The sequence below is a fragment of the Syngnathoides biaculeatus genome, chromosome 6 (genome assembly GCF_019802595.1).
Source record: "Syngnathoides biaculeatus isolate LvHL_M chromosome 6, ASM1980259v1, whole genome shotgun sequence".
Lineage (NCBI taxonomy): Eukaryota > Metazoa > Chordata > Actinopteri > Syngnathiformes > Syngnathidae > Syngnathoides > Syngnathoides biaculeatus.
The window spans coordinates 13,667,712-13,687,522 of record NC_084645.1 but is presented as its reverse complement, the minus strand read 5'-3'; the positions used below and the strand labels follow the sequence as shown (position 1 = coordinate 13,687,522).

The window sequence follows — 19,811 nt, the reverse complement described above, 5'->3', positions numbered from 1 at the left end:
GTGCTACGTCTCCAGAACATGAAAAGTTTGTGGGCAAAAATGCCCTTGACCTTAACAGGTATGGAGTCTATATTTAGCGATGTATTTCCACAATTTTCCTGAATTTCTTTATGAATGGTTCATGAATAATTATGACAAAATACAGCCAAGTGTAAAAGTCAACAATCCTTTGGTGCAAAAATGAACAAATCATCGCAATGCTTTATTAAATGTCTTCTTGATTGTTCTTTTTATGGTCTTGTAATAACTTACATTCTCAGTCTTCTCACCACAGCCATAGAAACTTGACACATTGTTTTAGTCAACAAACATACAAAGCTATTCATACCAGAATAACTGGAAGCTATTATTGCAAGGACATTTCAGGCTAAAATGTAAAAAAAAAAGATGAAAAACAAAGTTTTATATACTATATATATATATATATATATATATATATATATATATATACACACACACACACACACACACACACTCACACACCAAGAAACATGGTACAAGTGGTATTGCCAGCTGTCGTGAGAAACTAAAAACTAAACTAGAGGAAATGCCTGGGAGACCAAAACAGCAAAAATAAGGAAATAAATCACAACAATATAAAAGACTGCTCATATTTTATATGACACTGGATTTTTCAAATTCAATTTCATTGTCTTAGTTTGGGCATTTCGCTGTTTTGGCTGATGTGCGTCTTCACGCTCATTTAAACGAGCAAATAAGCAAAAACAATGCAATCAATACATCTTCAATGATTAAAACATTCCAACCTACCCACCCCTTTCATTTTCCCAGCCATCCCCTTTGTTATAAAGACACACAACACATGCACAAAAACAGACCCACAACACACTCACACTCAGTTATACATGCCCCCCCTCCCCCACTAATATGGCACACTGGACAAACAATATGCTGGACATGAGGGTTGGAACAACCCAGCGGGCTCGCTCCAGTATAATGTCAACTTCATTTCTACATTACACACACAGCTATGCCTAACATCCACCCAGTGTCCATCCAGTGCTGACCACCCAAGCAGTTTAGAACGCCACCCATCCGACCACTCGACCCCTTCCCTTGCACTGCCTCACGCCTCTTTATCAGGCGTCTCCTCCAACGTGATGACGGTGAACTCCTCATTGTTTCCATTCTCCTGGATCTTCTCCTTATTCATGAGGGTCACCATTTCCTGCTCCCTCTCCTGCACGTGGGAACTGGAGGCCACAGCCCCTGCGGCACCGTTTCCCTCATTCTCTTTTGACGTGATCATCAGGGTTTGTTTCTTGCCGCACCAGCTGAAAGAAACACATCCACACGCGTTTGTCCACTTGTTGCTTTCCCTGACGTGTCTCAAAATGTCACTGGAATTGTACAGTATGTTCATACCTCTTCCTTTTGGCAACTGCCACACACACAAAGAGGATAGCGGCAACTGCTGCGAGCACCCCAATGATGACAAGCCAGTCTGCGGGGAGATGTACCAAGAAGAAGTTCAGGCACCAGCGACGGTGCTATTTGACTTAAATTACAAATGACTTCATGGTAGCACATCATGGCTGCTCACTTGAAGAATCGCTGCCCTCTCTTTGATTTGACTCTGGCATGACCTCGTTCATCCTTTTGTTGCCATGGGAGGGTTGCTGTGTAGCTTCATGTCCATTAACAAACAAACAAAACAATGACTTGACTCATATCTGACTCAACACTTTTTATGGCTCAGCTTGTAAAAATGTGTTTATATGGTAAGAAAAACATCAGGAAATTATTTACTTCAGCTATTAGAAATAATTGAACAGAATGAACAAACACAGTAGGTTATTACTGTAACAGAGGTCTGTGTTTAGTTTTAAAACGTTTTTGCACCCTCCTAAAACACATCTACTGAATAAGGAATTAAAACATCAGAGGTGACCGAGATGAATTACCAAGTAAAAGTTCAATTCTCATTGAATACTATTTTCAAATATAGGAACAAACATATTGGTTTAATACACCGCAATATACCTATGTGTCATTGTTGTATTATCAGGTGTGTACAATAAACACATGCACGCCGCTTGTACAATACTTACGTGCAGTTGTAGGATGCTCATTTTCGGGTTTCATTTTCACATCCCCCTGCTTATCATGTGGAAGGGGCTGTGTCACGTCAGTCTCACTGGCGGTGACTTGGGTCGACAGTGTTTCCTCTTCAGAGTGGGGCGGCTGCAACCCGGATCCTGTGGTCTGATCAAAGTCTCCAACAGGGAACGTGATCAGGACATTATGATTGTTGTCCCATCCAAGTGAAGTGGATTCTACTGTAGGCTGTTCTGTGGTTTCTTCTCGCATAGGGGGCGGTGTTGCTTCAGTTACCCCAACAGATAGTTCTGATTCTGATGGAGTGGACTCAGACTCAGCTGAAGGAGTTGTGGCAAAGGAGAAGAAGGATTTATGCATTCATCCTAGCATCACAATAACATTGGCACATCTATCAATCTATCCAACTTCTATCTATCCATCCATTTTCTTCGTCACTTATCCTCACGAGGGTCGCGGGGAGTGCTGGAGCCTATCCCTGATGTCAACGGGCAGGAGGCGGGGTACAACCAGAACTGGTTGCCAACCAATCACAGGGCACATGGGGACAGACAACAGCCCCACTCACAATCACACCTGGGGCAATTTAAAGTGTCCAATTAATGTTGCATGTTTTTGGAACGTGGGAGGAAACCAGAGTGCACAAAGAAAATTTACACAGGCACGGGGAGAACATGCAAACTCCACACAGAGAGGGCCGGGATTGAACCCAGGTTCTCAGAACTGTGAGGCCAACACTTCCGACTTGATCCACCGTGCTGCCACACACACATCTATACATCTATCACACATTTTCCATTCCTGAAAAAGGGCACATACGGGCAAAAAGGATAATAAGTGGAGGGCATCTGCACTCAGTAAACCTCCACTTAAACCATCTCTGACCAAGCATATGCCAGTAAATTGGTTATTCAACAACTAATAGCACTTTTTTCCCACCTCCTGCTTATATTAACTACGAAACTGGAAAAAATGACATACTGTAATTGTTTGAGGATTTTTTTCGTTTGTTTTTTTTTTTTTTGGAGGAGGGATTCATACATCCTGTGATATAAAAAAATAAATAAAAATACAGGAAAACGTAACTCATAGCCAGAATGCAGGGTGGATGAATACCCGGGTTCTAATCCAGCCTCGCCTCTGTTGAGTTTGCATTCTCCCTGCGCATGTGTGGGTTTTCACTGTGTATTCCTGTTTCTTCGCAAAAACATGCATGGTAGATTTATTGACGACTAAATTTCCTGTAGGTGTGAATGTGTTTTTGTTTGTTTCTATGTGGTCTGCAATTGGCTGGTGACCAATTCAAGGTGGAACCATACTCTCGTCCAGAGTCAGGAAGGATAGGCTACAGCGCGCCCATGACCCGAGTGAGGATAAGCGTACATAAAAGGGATGGATGGACACCCTAATTTCTCATGTATAAAACACATTTTTTCCCCAAGAACTTGTAAAAATTCAAGAGTGGACATAGGGGTAGGAAAAAATTAAAAAGAATTGTATGCCACCATCTAGAAGTTATGAAAAAGTTTTACACTTTTATTTCAATATTCCACCGTCACCAGCAGGTTATGAAAAAGGTGTAGCTTCCACTTTCATACCAGTAGGACAAGGGTATGTTTGACTGCATGTATGTGGAGTTGTGCTCATAAGACTGCATACCCTGGAAGAATTTGTGAAATGTTGTTTTTGTCAATATGAGAAATGTCTTTATGTTTATGTTTTGTTTAATGATAATGCATTTCTGAAATGCCTAACAGTTAAATCTGTATCCCATTAAGATAAAATAAAATGTGTTACACCCAGCCCTCCTCTATTTTATTTAATAAAGAACTGTACCCATTCTGCCTGCGTAATCAAATGTGTGAGCACGACTGGGTGTTTTCTCATTCACTAAAAAAAAAATGGGGCTGTGATTTTCAAAAAAGGGGAGGAAGCATATATAAAGAAAGTATTGTGATTTGCATGTCAAAATGCATTTCATGTAGGTTGCAGGAATTTTGAGGTCAACTTTGGGGGTGCTATTATACACGGGTGAACATCATATACAATAGAATTCACTAAATCATAACCAATCAAAACCAGCACATATTTCTTTTTCCCTCTTTGATTTATTGTTTCGACAGTTTATAATAGTTTCAGTAGAAAATAAACTATGCTCAGTTCAGCACAGAGCTATACTGAGGTGTAGCTGTATTTAAATGGAGTCTTGAGAAGATTAATAGTTCAGTCATACTTCAAGTTAAAATGGTTTCTTTTCATGCCCATTCATACTGTAAAGCGTACTGTACTGATTGACACGTTCTTGACACTACTCATTTGTTTTTCATCAGCCTACTATATTATGTAGTACATTTACATGATATGCATTCTGCATTTGGGTTGAGAACCTGAGAGAGAATCAATCAGAGTCATTGCATAAACATCACTAACCCTAACCATCCTGATGACAAAAGAAACCAGTAGTGTCCTAAGAAACAGACCTCCAATGGGTAGACCAATGAAAACAGGACCCTAAAACAATGATAGTGATATCAGCAACTCCCAATTAAGGACACAAGTGAAAGTCATAAATGTAAGCGAGAGAGCAAACATGACACGATTTTACTCTTGGACCGTTGGTCCACTGGCGGTTTGCAGATCACACTATTAAAACATTGCCAAGAAGGTGACACATGGATATGTTGTACTATTTATGTGACTCAATTACGTTCCATATTTGATCTTTTTTTTCCTATATCTGAAGGCACTTTCAATAAGGAGTACTACTAAGTAATACAGTGCTGCTTTGTGTCTTCCCCAGCATTTCTTTTCTCAGTTTCTGTCATTTGATTCCTCTGAATTCAGAACTTGTGCCTTTTCAGTGCCAAAGCCAAGTCCTAACTGAATGAGCTACTGACGCCCCCGTAAATCTTTCAGACAAAATAATACAATGAGCTGAGATAAGGTGACCATTGCACTCGTGAGCCAGACAAGTTAAAACAAACTTGTTGATATGACTGTTAACATTGTTATCAAATTAGTCTCCTTTGTGCCCATGAAATGCAGCCACACTCTGGATTTTCAACTAGGGAAAAATTAGGTCAATTGAAAATTATTTGGATGGTACACTGGATTGCAATCAAGGTTCTGCCATGCCCAGGGCAACCTGTCATGGTCAACAACATTGAGAAGCAACAACATTTCCTTTCATGCTGCATTTGTCCTTCTATCAGATGTTATTACATTGATTGGGTTAATCACAGTAAAATGAGATTTATTTTTTTTTCACCACGATGTACCAGTCCATTTATTGTCTTTCTCTGTCACTAAATGTACATTTAACTTGATTTCATAGTATTTCAATTTTCTTTTAATTTCAAGCACATTGGTGTGAAACATTTGATCAAATGTTTTAAGCATTCTTTTATTTGTGAATTTATGTGACACAGGCATGGTTGTGTTTGTGTATCATTTAAAATAGGCGCATGCACAGATGGTTGTTCTTACCTTGTTCATTTCTTTTAAACATCTTATCACAGTTAATCTCCGGCCCAGCTAGTATATGGACAAAGTAGAACGGATGGTAAAGGTAACTAATGAGGTACAGATTATGAATGTGCATACAATTCTAAATTACTTATGGGGAAAAAAAAATCTGAAACGAACTAACCTGTTTCATCGTAGCAGTAAGCATCTAAATTTTCAGATAGGTCGTCATGAGGATAAATGATTAAGCCTGTCATATTCATGGCACAGTTTTCATGCGGTGTGTGCCTGAGGATAGCGAAGCTCATGTTGCTGATCCAGCCATTCCTGACAAGAAGCCAAAATTTCACATTGACATGGTTACATTTGCAGAGAAGACAGACTTTGAATTTGACAAATGGGACATATGTAATACAAAAGTGGAAGGGTAACATTTCTGTTTAAAACAACCTGGCCAAGACAAATGATCTTACAATCATCCCAGCATTTGTAAGAGCTATATGTCATAAAATCCACACCATCATTTAAAGGGCTGATTTGGCCTCCTTAAATAGATGACTCATGGTTAATGATATCATGTACTCGCCATATCACCTCATCACAATGATCAGTGCTCCTTTCTTGGCTGACATCTTCTTATGATGAATCATTAAATTACATTATCACTTGAATAATTTCACATAATTTGCAAAACATGATATATGTTTTTTACATGGAGTTGATGTGAATTTGTACTCAGCGATGAATCGGTCAGTTGTTTCTTCAGTGTTAAATCTTTTCAGTGATCCTCACAGTTCAAGTATTGACCACCCTTTTTACTGGAACAAAAAAGTGACTTTGCTTCATTTGCTAGACCAGTTTCAAAGTGGTTCCATACCACATTGTAAAACGCATCTTTTATTTCCATGGTAAGTCATAGTTGCCCAGAAGGAATGTGACAACTCACCTGATTCTTCTATTGTAATGCTCTTATCAAAAAAACATAATACATATTATAATTTAAATATATGAAAGAAAAGCATAAGGCAGCCTAAAGTTGTACTTAATGTCACAGAATTAAATCTACGATACCCTTAAAAATGGCTTTTCAAGAATGATTTGTAAAATAGCTGTTCTGCTCTCGAAGTAACAAGTGTGCTATATATTGGTAAGTGATTATCGATATATGTCTCATAACTCTTTCTGTATTAATTTTTGGGGTGTGTTTGACTGTGGGGGGTCCACAGTGCCCTGAGCTCAAAAGTGGCTACTACGGAAAAAGCAAAGTGAGCACAGTGAATTCTACCTGGTGAGAGTTGCAATGGAGTGGCGGGTCATGCATTTGGTGGTTTACCCAACATAATGCATCACTTTCAAATTGCAATGATAGAAACCATCGACATGAAAGAGTAAATTAAATACATGATTGCACTCACCAGAAATGCTGATTAGTAAAATGAATGTGTACAGATTGCTGCATACATGTTCTCCTTGTCAAAATTGGCGGTAACATGTTTTGCTCAGACCACTTATAGAGCGCAGAAAAATATTGATGTAATTGAGGGCCAGCACGTTGGCCTTGGCTGGCCTAGTGAGGCCGAATTTTAAATTTGATTGGCTGAAGAAACAGTCCCATCGCTAATAGTTTATCTTACATTGGGCATCATTGCTTATTTCGAAGTCGCTCTGTAGATTAGATTAGTATGGCAGCATTTAGACGGTGAACAGAACAATACACCAAAAACGCCAAAGAGTGCAGCTAAGAGAAATATTTTTTTAAAAAGAGAATAGACAAAAGAGAAAAGAGAATAGACTGTTTGGAAGAAATTAATATAATTTCATGGAAGGGGACACAGTGTATGACTAGTTAGCACATCTGCCACACAGTTTTGAGGACCAGGGTTTAAATCCAGCCTCGGCTTTGTGGAGTTTGCACGTTCTGTCGTGCCTGCGTGGGTTTTCTCTCAGTACGCCGGTTTCATCCTATGTCCTAAAAACACACATGATAGTAGGTTGATTGAGGACTCTAAATTGCCCTTAAGTGTGAATGTGAGTGTGAATGGTTGTTTGTTTCTATGTGCACTGCAATTTGCTGGCGACCAGTTCAGGGTGTACCCTGCCTTTTGCCTGAAGAGAGCAGGGAAAGGCTTCAGCACACCAGTGACCCTTGTGAGGATAAACGATACATAAAATCAATGGATGGATAGATTTCATGGAACAAATACTAGAATTTGGGATATAAATGAAGGTTAGTGCTTCCAATTCTGTTTAAGATACCTGACAGCTCACCAGTGTAATGTGACAGCCGCCCTCCTCCCCAAAAAAAAAAACAAAAAAAACAAAAGCAATCACAGTTTTTAAAAAAACACGTATATAATTTATTATATTTTTGTAGGAATGGACATTTAACAATACCATAATACTCCTGTCATGTAAGCAAATGATCTTTTTAAATAAATAATATCTGCAGTAAGCAGCACGGTTTCTCAGCTGGTAAAGCGTTGGTCTCACATTTCTGAGGACCCGAGTACGATCCCGGTCCCATCTGTGTGGAGTTTGCATGTTCTCCCAGTGTCTGGGTGGGTCTTCTCCGGGCACTCCGGTTTCCTCCCACATTTCAAAAACACGCAACATTAATTGGACACTCTAAATTGCCCCTAGGTGTGATTATGAGTGTAGCTGTTTGTCTCGGTGTGCCCTGCGATTGGCTGGCAAACAGTTCAGAGTGTACACTGCCTCGTGCCCATTGACAGCAGGGATAGCCTCTGGCTCTCTCCGCAACCCTCGTGAGGAGAAGCGGCAAAAGAAAATGGATGGATTTAATTGCTGCAATAAAATGTGGGGAAAAATGTTGAGAGATTCATTCATAGCTGTGGTGTGTGTGTAACAAGGGTAACATATAAAGACAGTGGCACGTCATTATGTCCAAGACCCAAATCCAGCAAAAAAACATATATATATATATATATATATATATATATATATATATATATATATATTTCAGGTCCAAATTCAGGTTTATTTAGTATAATCTCAAAAATATTCACTCACCTACCTTGACATGTAATTCTAAGTAAAATCAAATTCTAAATCCATGTGGTTTAAGATGTATATATATATATATATATATATATATAATATATATATATATATATATATATATATATATATATATATATATAAGATAAACAAATACATAAAAACAACAATAAAAAATACATTCATCCATCCATTTCCTTAGTCGCTTACCCTCATGATGGTCGCGGGAGAGCTGGAGCCTATCCCAGCTGTCAACGGCCAGGAGGGGGATACACCGTGAACTGGTTGCCAGCCAATTGCAGAGCACATGGACACAGGCAACAGTCACACTCACAATCACACCTGGGGGCAATTTAGAGTCTCCAATTAATGTTGCAAGTTTTTGGGATGTATAAGGAAACCGGAGTGCTCGGACAAAACCCACACAGGCACGGGGAGAACATGGAAACTCCACACAGGGATGGCCAGGATTGAACCTGGGCCCTCCCAGACCTGCCTCACCGTGCCGCCCAACACAGCATTAAATACCAATCACATAAAGTGAACAGAACCAGCGGAGTTAAATATAACCAGAATAATGAGATAAGGCACAACGGAGCAGATGAAGAAATGAGTCATGTGGTTGAGAGGGGTGAGCAAATGAAAAATGTTGTGGTTTCACCTGCAGGTTTCCATTTCTTTCTCGAAGGCCTGTTTGATTTGTTGTGGATTTGCCATTGTCGTCTCTAGCTGCTTGCATACATTATGAGCCTTGATAAATGTCAGAGAGTGACGAGCTTCTCCCTCGACAATAAACACTCCGGCAAAGCTGCAGCTGCGAGAATTGACTGTTGGAAGAAGAAAACAGAAGTGGATTCAGTTAAAAGATAAAAATGAATAGATAATTTTGTTGGAATTACAGTACCGAGGAGCACTTAGTGGAATAGCGGTTAACACACCTGTCTTAAAAGAGAGAAGTTCAGGGTTTGAATCCCAGCTCAGGCCTTCCTGTAAGGAGTTTGTAGATTTTATATTTGCTAGTGTGGGTTTTCTCTTGATTTTCCTGCTTCCTCCCACATTCCAAAGATATTTAAGTTAACAGAAGACTGAACTGTTTGTAGGTGTGAACATGAGTGCGAATAGTTGTTTTTCTACATGTGCCCACTAATTGGCTAGAAACCATTTGAGGGTGAAAAATGGATAATGGATTAATTGCTGTAAGGTGTGAATGGTTGTTGTACTCCAAAGTAGTGATGTCAAACCATTTTCCTCCAAGGACATCCATCCATCCATCCATCCATCCATCCATCCATCCATTTCCTTAGCCGCTTAGCCTCACAATGGTTGCGGGGAGTGCTGGAGCCTATCCCAGCTGTCAATGGGCAGGAGGTGGGGTACACCCTCAACTGGTTGCCAGCCAATTGCAGGGCACATAGAGACAAACATCCCCACTCACAATAACACCCAGTGGTAATTTAGCGTGTCTAATTAATGTTGCATGTTTTTGGCATGTAGGAGGAAACTGGAATACCCAGAGAAAACACACGCAGGCACAGGGATAACATGCAAACTCCACACAGGCGGGTCCAGGATTGAACCCGGGACCTCAGAACTGTGAGGCCACTACATTCCAGATGAGTCACTGTGCCCTCCTCTTAATTTATCAAACACACTGAAATCAATCCATTAGTCATTTACATACTATAGTTACTGTATTTTGGAAAGACTGGAATTTCACAGCACAGGAAAATAATTTTGGATTTTTCCAGATTGAGAGGTGAACCCTGCCCTGTACCCACTCGAGTAGAGCCACATCAGCACTTGGGGGAAACCGAATTTCAGGTCCAAATTCAGGTTAAAAACAAGAACATACAGTAATAACATGATTTTTTTTAAATGTGATTTAGTATAATATCAAAAATATTCGCTCACCTACCTTGACATGTAATTCTAAGTAAAATCAAATTCTAAATCCATGTGGTTTAAGATGATGTTGGTCTACCCTTTGCAGCTGTAATAGCGTAAACTCTTTTGGGAAGGCTTCCAATAAGTTTTCGGAGTGAGTTTAAGGGAATTTGGGTCCAATCTAGCAAGAGCATATTTGTGACGTCACACACTAATGTTGGAGAAGAACACTACTCGAAATCAATCTTCTGTCAAGTTGAGGGTACAGGCCAGTCAAGTTAATCCATACCAAAATCTCGCACCGATGTCTTTATGAACCTTGCTGTGTGCACTGGTGTACAGACATGTTGGGACAGGAAGGAGTAATCCCCAATCTGTCTGGCTATACAAAATCTCTTGGTATGCTGAAGTATTCCAAGTTCATTTAGCTGGAGCTCAGGGGCAAATATCGTGGATATTTCCAATTTTGGGAGAACAGTTTGGAGATGGCCCCTTTGTACTGCGACATGACTGTAGATCAGTGCACAAATCAGGGTTCATAAAAACACCAATGAAAGCGTTTGATGTGGATGAACTTGAATGGCCCGCACAATTCTGACATTGAGACTATGCAGGAGTAAAGCACTTGTTTATATGGCACATTTCATCCAGAAGGTAACTCGATGAGCTTTATACAATTAAAGCACTTAAAAAAAAGCATCTAAAATGGGGAAGAAATACAAATAAAAATGCAATTAAAACATTTTATAATGGAAATACTCCAAAAAGAAAAAAGGAAAAAGAAGAGTATTTAACTTGGATATAAAATCATTCACACTAGGAGCTGAGATCACTTCTGTTGGAAACTTGTTTCCATTTTTGTGCAGCATAATCGCTAAATGGTGCTTCATCATATTTACTTTGGACTCTGTGCTCCACTATTGGACCCAAGTCTGTCAATCTCAGAACTATACTGGGTTTGTATTCTGTAAGCATTTCTTTCATGTATTCAGGACCTAAACCAAAACCATGATTTATAGTCCATATGATATATTATTGTATTATATATGTAACATTATAGCATAGGAACAGAACTTTAAAATCTATTCTGAAGCTGCTTCGAAGCCAATGGAGTTATATACTGACTGCTTAATTCTGGTCAGAACCTGAGCTCTGGGTGTTTAATGCTCTTTTGGGTGAGTCCAGTCAGAAGACCATTACCATAGTCAAGTTTACTTGAGATAAGAGCATGGGATGAGCTTCTCGTGGTCTGCTTGACACATGCAAGCCTTCACTCCGGAGAGGTTCTTCAAATGGTAGAAGGCAGTTTCAATGATTGATTTGAGAAAACCTCTATATAAAAACAATGAAGTAGAAATAGTCATTTTAAGGGTTATTAACCCATGGGAGATGTGGATGCCGCAATCCCACCATTTTGACAACCACAGTTTGTATTTGTATAATTTTTTTTGTCGATGATTTTGCAAATTATGTCACATTGTATTTTTAGCATAAAAATAGACATTGAGTCAGAAATGACCCCCAGGCTGTAGTTTGGACATCCTTACTCTAAGGGTCCTTATTTCATCAATGTCCACCAGAAGGCAAAATCAGATGTATCACAAGCACAAGGCATGCCAAGCATTTGCCTATTTGGCAGACTAGTCTGTGACAAGCTTCCCGTTCCAGTGCAATAAGAGTTTGTCCTTTGGCATGTGCCAAAGACAAATTGGTGGCGGAAAATCAGTCTAAACTTTGTTCTACTCAGACCGCATCTAAGTCTGGTAGCTGTAGTTGGACTGGTCGAACAACCCCACCCAAAATTGTATAAATCAATTAATTGACTGTGTTATTATCCTATCTTCCAACTGGATGACATGCTGCTATGGGCTGGGGCTTAAAAACGATCTGGGTGGGGATGAGGGTACATTTGGGGACCCCTGCTTGACACCCCAACACCCCTCCCACCCCTTCCTCAAATGATAAAGGCCCCTGCATAGTTGTATTGTATTTATTGTGTTGTATTTACCCCCCGTTTGGCACCCTGTGTGAGATCTGGAGACATTTAAGTTGTGATCACTAGGATTATAGACCGTCCTGTTCTTCGAAGATGTCTCCTTGCAATACTTATTACAGAATGAGAGGAGCTGCTCCAATTGGACACAAGAGAAGTCGGCTATGTTCACGCCCAGAATTCCTTCAGACAGCCCTCATTCATGGCGACACGACGGCATGCACGTGGGTGTGAAATGACAAAAACTTGGTCTAACCCACCTCTGCACTCCCTACTCCACCAAATTTACACTAGTCGCAAAAATAAGACCCCTCAATATGCCGTGCAATTGAGTGGCAACAAACACAGGGTACATCCCACCTCTCACCCACATTCAGCTGGGATAGGTTCCAACTCACTAGCCGCCCGAATTAAGACAAACACTAGAGAAAATAGATGGCTGAAGGCTACAGAGGAGAAACAATTACTGTATTCTTTTAAATGAAATTCAACAGTAAAAAAAAAATTGAGAAGGGATCTGTGGAAATGAAGCAGACTGAAAGCAACTACTGAAGCCACAAATACATTTTTATCTTCTCAATCGCTTTTTATTTTCATAGCTCATTATCAACATATTCAATCTTTAGCATCACGTGGATGGCTGCAAAAACAGTGCTGCTGTGTTCTAGTCCCTCTGATTGAGACCCTGTCATGGACCACGAGAACCCTTTCGCAACTATTAAGTGGGTAATAAGCAAATAAGTGATCTGACACGGGGTGGTATGTTCCATGGACATACGCATGAGTTCAACAATGTTTGCACGAGGTGAAGAACAGAAGCATCATGTGTCTGCAGTACTGTATTGCCTCGGGAAAAGATACACAAACACAAATGTATCAACATTACATTAAAATAGATCTTCTATTTGTTTATTTATTTTTTTAGAAAACAACTAATAGCTTCAACGTTATGATCCTTAAAAAAATGGAACCTTCTTTCACCAGATGGGAGCTAAACCACACATGTAAACGACTTAAACCTTTTTAAATGAAAAACGTGAAGTTGATAAATGAAGTGAGAAAAAGAAAAGAGCAACAGGAAGTAAGTGGTGACACAGATCATGCTAAACACCGAGGGTGTTTCCTGAAAGGAGCAGGTGAAGATCCGTATTCATGGTGACAGTAAAAGAAGTCACTTGGATGGAAAGGAGAATCAAAAAATATATCAGTAGTTGCACAATTTCAGAGAGGGTTTTTATGACTGAGAAACCATAAGAAAGAATTATCGCCTCATTTAACTACATATACAGTACAAAAAAAGATGGAACATCACTTCTGAAATCAGAACCCAATAAAACAGATTAGTAACAAAACATGCTTGCAATAATCTCAATGTTATTTCAAGTGAAAACAGTTTTGATATTTTCTCAAGAAACATGAAGTCAATGCACATGATTTGCTTTCACGGGCCACATAAAATGAAGTACGGGGGCCACATACAGGCCCCGGTCCGCGAGTTTGACACTTGTTATCCACATAGTGAGCATTCCATCATACCTCTGAAAATGTCTGCGGTTTGACCGCTGCAGGCTTTTTAAATCACCAAATTATAATTTTGAGGTAACAATAAAAGATCATGGTTGCTTCAAGGACTTCCCGAAATAGCAAAAACAAACAAACAAACATCTACTGTTCATTATAAATGTGAGTAAGATCAAAGGTTGTATTCAGTGAATACATTGATGATTCTTTGTATGCAGCATTATAATTATCACTACACATTTGCTTTCCCACAAACACCACTTGTGATGACACAATGGAAACTTCCACTTTACTCTGTTAGGTTGTGGTCTGTGGCGACCAAGCCAACCGGCAGATAAAAAGAGTCGACCTCTTGGTTGCTCAGCTCGAAACAATTTAGTTTTCATACATTTTGAAATCATAGCTAACTTAATAGAACAGACTTAAAAGTAGTGGTTTAACAGACCTTTTTATAACTTTGCAACTACATTTGATAATCTGACCACTCTTTTATCCCACAATAAATCCACCAATACCATCCACCATTTTTTCAAACTACTTGTGATGTTTTAATATCAGACTTGTGTTGTATGCATATTATACATCATTGTACCGCCGGTGTTCACATATTACCACAAGTTATAACAGAAAAGGAAAACTGTTACATTGTTACAGTTTAAAAAAGGATGTACAATATTGAGGAAATAACGGTTTCATAAATTTTGACTCTTGCATTGCATGCATGCAAAAAAAAGTGGAAGAGAGATTACCGTATTTTACGCACTGTAAGGTGCACCTAAAAAGCCTTTAATTTTCTCAAAAGCAATCAGTGGGCTTTATAATCTGCTGCGCCTTATGTATGGAACAATATTGAGCCTTTAGTGCAGCTCCATCTAATGGATGCATAACATAACCCCAGCCTCTACTGTAGGGTCTATTCTATGCATTTTATAATGTGGTGCGCCTTATATATGAAAAACTGTTTCAAAATAGGCTATTCATTCGATGTGTGCAGTATAATGTGGTGCGCCTTACAGTGCGGAAAATACGGTATATCAAAATTATTTTGTATTTACTTTGGAGAATATACAGCCAGTGCAAGAGATATAATTTACCTTTAACCTGTCAAGATTATCGATTATTCATGCACTATTAACTATGTCCTGTTGGCGGCAGTTGAGCAACAAGAGTTTGTACAAATACTGTCTTGAGTGGAAGTTCCCTCAGGATGCACACACCCATTCACACAAGCACACACACACAAACTGCCACATGTCAAAGTGTCCCTGAAAGGGTATGCTGAAAAACAACATTAGTTGTGGCCCCCAAACTAGCCGCAAGGATCAAAGACAGCAAAAAATGCAAAAAGGGGATTGATTAGTATGCAGAGAAGTCACACGGGTCTTTGTGCATCCCCAAAGCTTCAAATCCCAAGGCAGTGATCACCCCAAAGCTACCTTTGCCACCAAATGAAGTTGAAACCAAAGCAACTGATTGTCCATGGTCTCTTGAGGCCTAGTAATGGGAATCTAAAATATTTTAATGTAGAAGTAATGTACTGTAGAGTTCACGGCCCTCGTCATGCATGCCTCCTCTCCACATGTGTCCTTGTACTGTTCTCTGTTGTTCTGTCCTCCCCTCACAGGGTGTGTCACGATTGCCCCCATACAAGACTCAAATCGGTGTCATTGTTCTTGGTATATAATGATTTACTTTCCCCATCTTGATAACAGTTAGTGCTTTGTCTTTTGTTGTTGTCTTTTTTCACTCCCCTGTAGGAACCCTGTCATGACTGATTGAAAGGAGTGTTAATTAGTGATGCTTCCCATAACCGTCGAATACCCGAATGTATTGTGCAACCATGGTTATATAAGTTGTTTTTCACTCACCTGTTTTTCACTCACTTGTTTTTCTGGTCAAGACGTCTTGACCGTTTCACTATTGTGTTCGCATGCATACACTCACTAGTTTTTCGCATATAAGTTGTGTTTCACTATCTTGTTCACATGCATACAAAAGACGAACATTGTTGTGGGATGTCTTGACAGTTATGGCTGTGTAAGATGTTTCTCAGAGCCTGAAGGACACACTTAGGTGTCAATAGTAAATCAGGAAACAATTGCTGCGGCGCCAGGTGGGACGGGTAGGCCACCCGTCCTTTCTCTCGCACGCAACTTAAAAGTATAATAGAGAGATGCAGAGTACAAACAGGTAGAGTCTGCTGCGGGTTTCGTACGGACGCCCAGCTGGTTGACAAGCGGACCTCTACCTGTGTGATTGGCTCTCCACCTTCTCGGCATAGGTAAGGGGCTCATATGATTGATTTCACGCAATGTCAACTGTGTTTTGAGAACTTGCATTTGGTCGAAATAAATATGCCAGTTATTGAGGCTAAATAGCATTTGGGAATGTTGGTCTTTTGTTGAGTGTCGTCTTTGTCTCCTGAGCGCCGACCAGCACCGATCCTTTTCAATAAAACACTGATCGACTTTGAGTCTCAATAAATAGCCATCAAAATATTCAGAAACCACAGAAGGAGTTCAAAAACTCCACTGTGACACAGTAAAACTGTTCCAGCATAAAAGAGATACTGATCCTCCCTTCTGCTAGAGCAAACTGGCACACAGGATTTAAAAAAAAAAAAAAGGATTGTACTCAACAAGCCTAACTCTCTACATCTCATTTTCTTTCTCTCTTTCTTTTTGATTTTTTTTAAAAATCAAATTGTTATTTTTTTGTCTCCTGCATGTTAATAATAGGGAGCAAATTACTTCATGCAGACACTGGGCAGGCCCAAAACACAAATGTTCATCGAGACTAAAATTGAAAATTTATCAAGGACAAGTCCTCACAAAGCATGAAGAAAACCAGCATATCAAGTACCTTCATATCAAATCAACTAAACTTACTGTTTTCACTTTATCGCTCTAAGTTGTTTTTGTGTGTGTGTGTGTGCTTTTCGCCTTTCACGGTCACATTTTATTGATAACATCGTAATTAAAACCGCAGCAGGAATGTCACACTCAAACAGACACATTTTTGTTCACTGTAACATCATTTTTCATCAGCTGGTTTCAAAGTAGGCCCTGTGCCCTTACCGTCAATCCGGCAAGGCACCACTCTTTTTACATCATCACATCTTGGTAAATTGCTCGGTCAGCAGGCACATCCGAGCACACACAACAAAGTGTGGCAGGTGAAAACATGTTTGATGTACACACACATTTTTGCGATAGTGGAAGATCACAAGCAGGACTGCCATGATCAGCTATTCCATGTACTTTTCATTTGTTCAGAATAGGAAGTGGTTAACAAGGATCCATATCTAAAATGAAAAAAAAAAAAGAATTGCAATGGCACGAAAAGACGTCAAACTGCATACTTCCTTTACTGGGCCCCTACCAAAATGTGCAGCTGGTGAATGTGGTTTACGGGTAATCTTGCTAAAAAGCAAAGACGGCTGCAAATGTTCCCGAGGTGTGATTAGAGATTTTCTGTTGACATCATGAATCATTTTCTTTTCTATTTAGTTAATATGTCACTTGATTTTTTTCTTGGTTGCTTGCATTTCCTGAAGACCAAAATGAAAAAGGCTTTTGAATCATTTTCCCAACCAATTACCCCACAGGCTTTAGTTGATAAATTCGATACTCTAATGAGATCCAATACTGAACATTCATTTCACATTATTTGCTATGGTTCTTCTATTTTTTTGTTAATAGACGGGCGCATGCATTGTGGCCGTGGCGAGTGGCCAGTAGAGGCAAAAGCTCTCTTGCTTTGGACCTGATGCCAAGTTTAGTGGTCCTGACCACACTGCAACTGACACATCTGATAAAGAAGAGGTTAGATATAATGGTTGGGATGATCTACTGTCTGTCAATCTCTTCTTCTTTTGCGCAACAGACTAAGCTTTTGAAATTACAATGCTTTGTATTTCTTGTTAGCTAAAAATCAGAACATATCTGTTCAGCATAGGGGTTACAATATGTGTATAAAAATCTAAAACTGATGTCATTGTAAAATCCTTACATGAATCTAATTTAAGATTACATGAAGGGTTAGTCTTGCAACAGGATCCTGTGGCCTGCCCTTAATGATATACTTCTGCCCACACAGTTAATGTTCAAAGACTGTCCTGGGCCATAATGAGGACATGATGAGCAAAAAAAGTAAAATAAAATCAAATGAAACCATTGCATAAACACAAACCCTTGCCTGCTCTGCTCCCAAGAAATCTTGAAAGGATCGAGCACATATTAAAGCAAAGTCCTCCCAAAGCCACAGATGCTCTTGTCAAGTAATCTTTGAATTTGCCTTTAAACCGCCTTTAAACCAGGACTCATAAAGAGAGTGTAATGCTCGGCTGTGTGGTGCCAGAGGGAGTCTTTGTGAGCAGCGTGACGACCATCTCCCGTGGGACCAAGCTAGATGCTGTAGACCTGTTTGATTCAGCACCAAGTTCACCTCCAGAGATGTGTCGCTTGGGGCAACAAATCTAATCAAAACCCAACTATAAGAGCACAAGTAAGATTGAAAAAAAAATGCCATTTGCACCGGGGGGTGGTGCTCAATATCCTTTGTTGCAGAGCACAAAGCATTAAAATATGTTTCCCTGGAAAAAAAAAGATGAAAAAAGGTTGCCTTTTGCCTCTGGAAATTGTGTTTTTAACGTTCAGATTAAATAAATAGATTCTCCCCTCCAGCCATGGCAACATGCTTTAGACACAGACAGACACAGAGAAAGCCTTTTCTTTGTGTCTGTCAGGAGTCTCAGACTGCCAGGCATGGGGTTATATGCACTGGTGTGTAGGATACGCACACACACGCCTGCCGAGATCCACTATTTCATTTCTAACAAGCAGCATAGAACAGAGCCATGGTTTTGCTTTTACTCTCTTATTCTAATAAAGATCCAGAAATTCAATTCTCCTGTGCGCAAACAAAGCCGAGTCATTCGGGCTCAAATAAGCCTGAAGGAAAAGCTGATTTCAAACAAAGAGCACTGGAAGTAGGCACGTTCCCCTCACCTTGAAGTTGCTCTGACCTACAAAAGGCCAGATGTCCTAAGGTGACCCCCAAGAGAAGAGTCCACATCCTGGTCATGCCTTGTCTGAATGAGTAGCTGAAGGTAAAGGTGCACGTGAACTCTCCAGTCGTCCTGATTCCACCCAGCCAGGAGTGACAGGCAGTTTGTATGAAAAGCTTGCTTCCTGTGTGGAAGAGAGTTCCTGTGTGTTTGTTGGCAGCTGGAAAGCACTCAGACTTTGCCCAACTTTTCTCTTCTGTGTCTACAAACCAAAGCAGCTGTCTGCACCCACACAAGAGGCGGAAGAGCGCCTCATGTGAACACACACCCTCCCTTGCCCCACCTCTCTGCTTCCATCGCTCTTCCTTTGCCTGCCTCCACAGTTTGGAATGGATAAAAGCGAAGGTGATCGCTCCAACTCATCTGGCTGTGCGTCTACCTCCTCCCTCTGTGTCCTTCTCCCCTCCTTCCTCTTTTCAGCCGGCAACTGTTTCAGTGTGCCCATCTGGTCTTTTGTTCACTCCTCACTTCATTTTATATTCAACCAATTTTCTTGTCTCTGTTCCCTTTCTTTGGATCTCACAGTGTGATCTAGTGGCAGCAATGGAGGTCGGTCACATCCATTTCACAGGCACTTTTCATGTTAAAAAGAGAAAGATTAGAAGCTCAAATGGGAGAAAACTGGAATACAACTAAGGGACGTCCACACCGTAATGGGACGCATCACATATCAGTCAATTCCCCACCTCCAAATTTGTGGGGACAACCTTTTTTGTTCAGTCATGACTGTCCCCCAGTCCAACAAGCAAGGTGGCTAAATACGTGGTTGGAGGAGTGTGGCGG

General features: G+C 40.1%; 1 protein-coding gene across 1 annotated transcript; it reads right to left on the bottom strand.

The window, feature by feature from the left end:
* Nucleotides 1-180: 180 nt before the first annotated feature.
* On the bottom strand, nt 181-19,343 carry LOC133502651 (CD44 antigen-like). The gene is made up of 9 exons (XM_061823682.1): nt 19,239-19,343; nt 18,970-19,152; nt 9,224-9,389; nt 5,729-5,871; nt 5,566-5,613; nt 2,073-2,399; nt 1,565-1,648; nt 1,387-1,465; nt 181-1,295 (listed from the first exon to the last, which is right to left on the bottom strand). The coding sequence occupies exons 1-9, from the start codon at nt 19,282-19,284 to the stop codon at nt 1,088-1,090; spliced, it is 1,284 nt and encodes a 427-aa protein (XP_061679666.1). The 5' UTR covers nt 19,285-19,343; the 3' UTR covers nt 181-1,087.
* Nucleotides 19,344-19,811: the final 468 nt, after the last annotated feature.

What these genes read in the sequence shown, in the direction of transcription:
- LOC133502651 (XM_061823682.1), bottom strand. Translation starts at nt 19,284, where the DNA reads ATGAGGCGCTCTTCCGCCTCTTGTGTGGGTGCAGACAGCTGCTTTG. An exon ending in GTTTAAAAGAAATGAACAAG is followed by an intron (nt 2,400 to 5,565) that starts GTAAGAACAACC and finishes CAACTCCTTCAG; the next exon opens with CTGAGTCTGAGTCCACTCCA. An exon ending in AGAGGGCAGCGATTCTTCAA is followed by an intron (nt 1,466 to 1,564) that starts GTGAGCAGCCAT and finishes ATCTCCCCGCAG; the next exon opens with ACTGGCTTGTCATCATTGGG.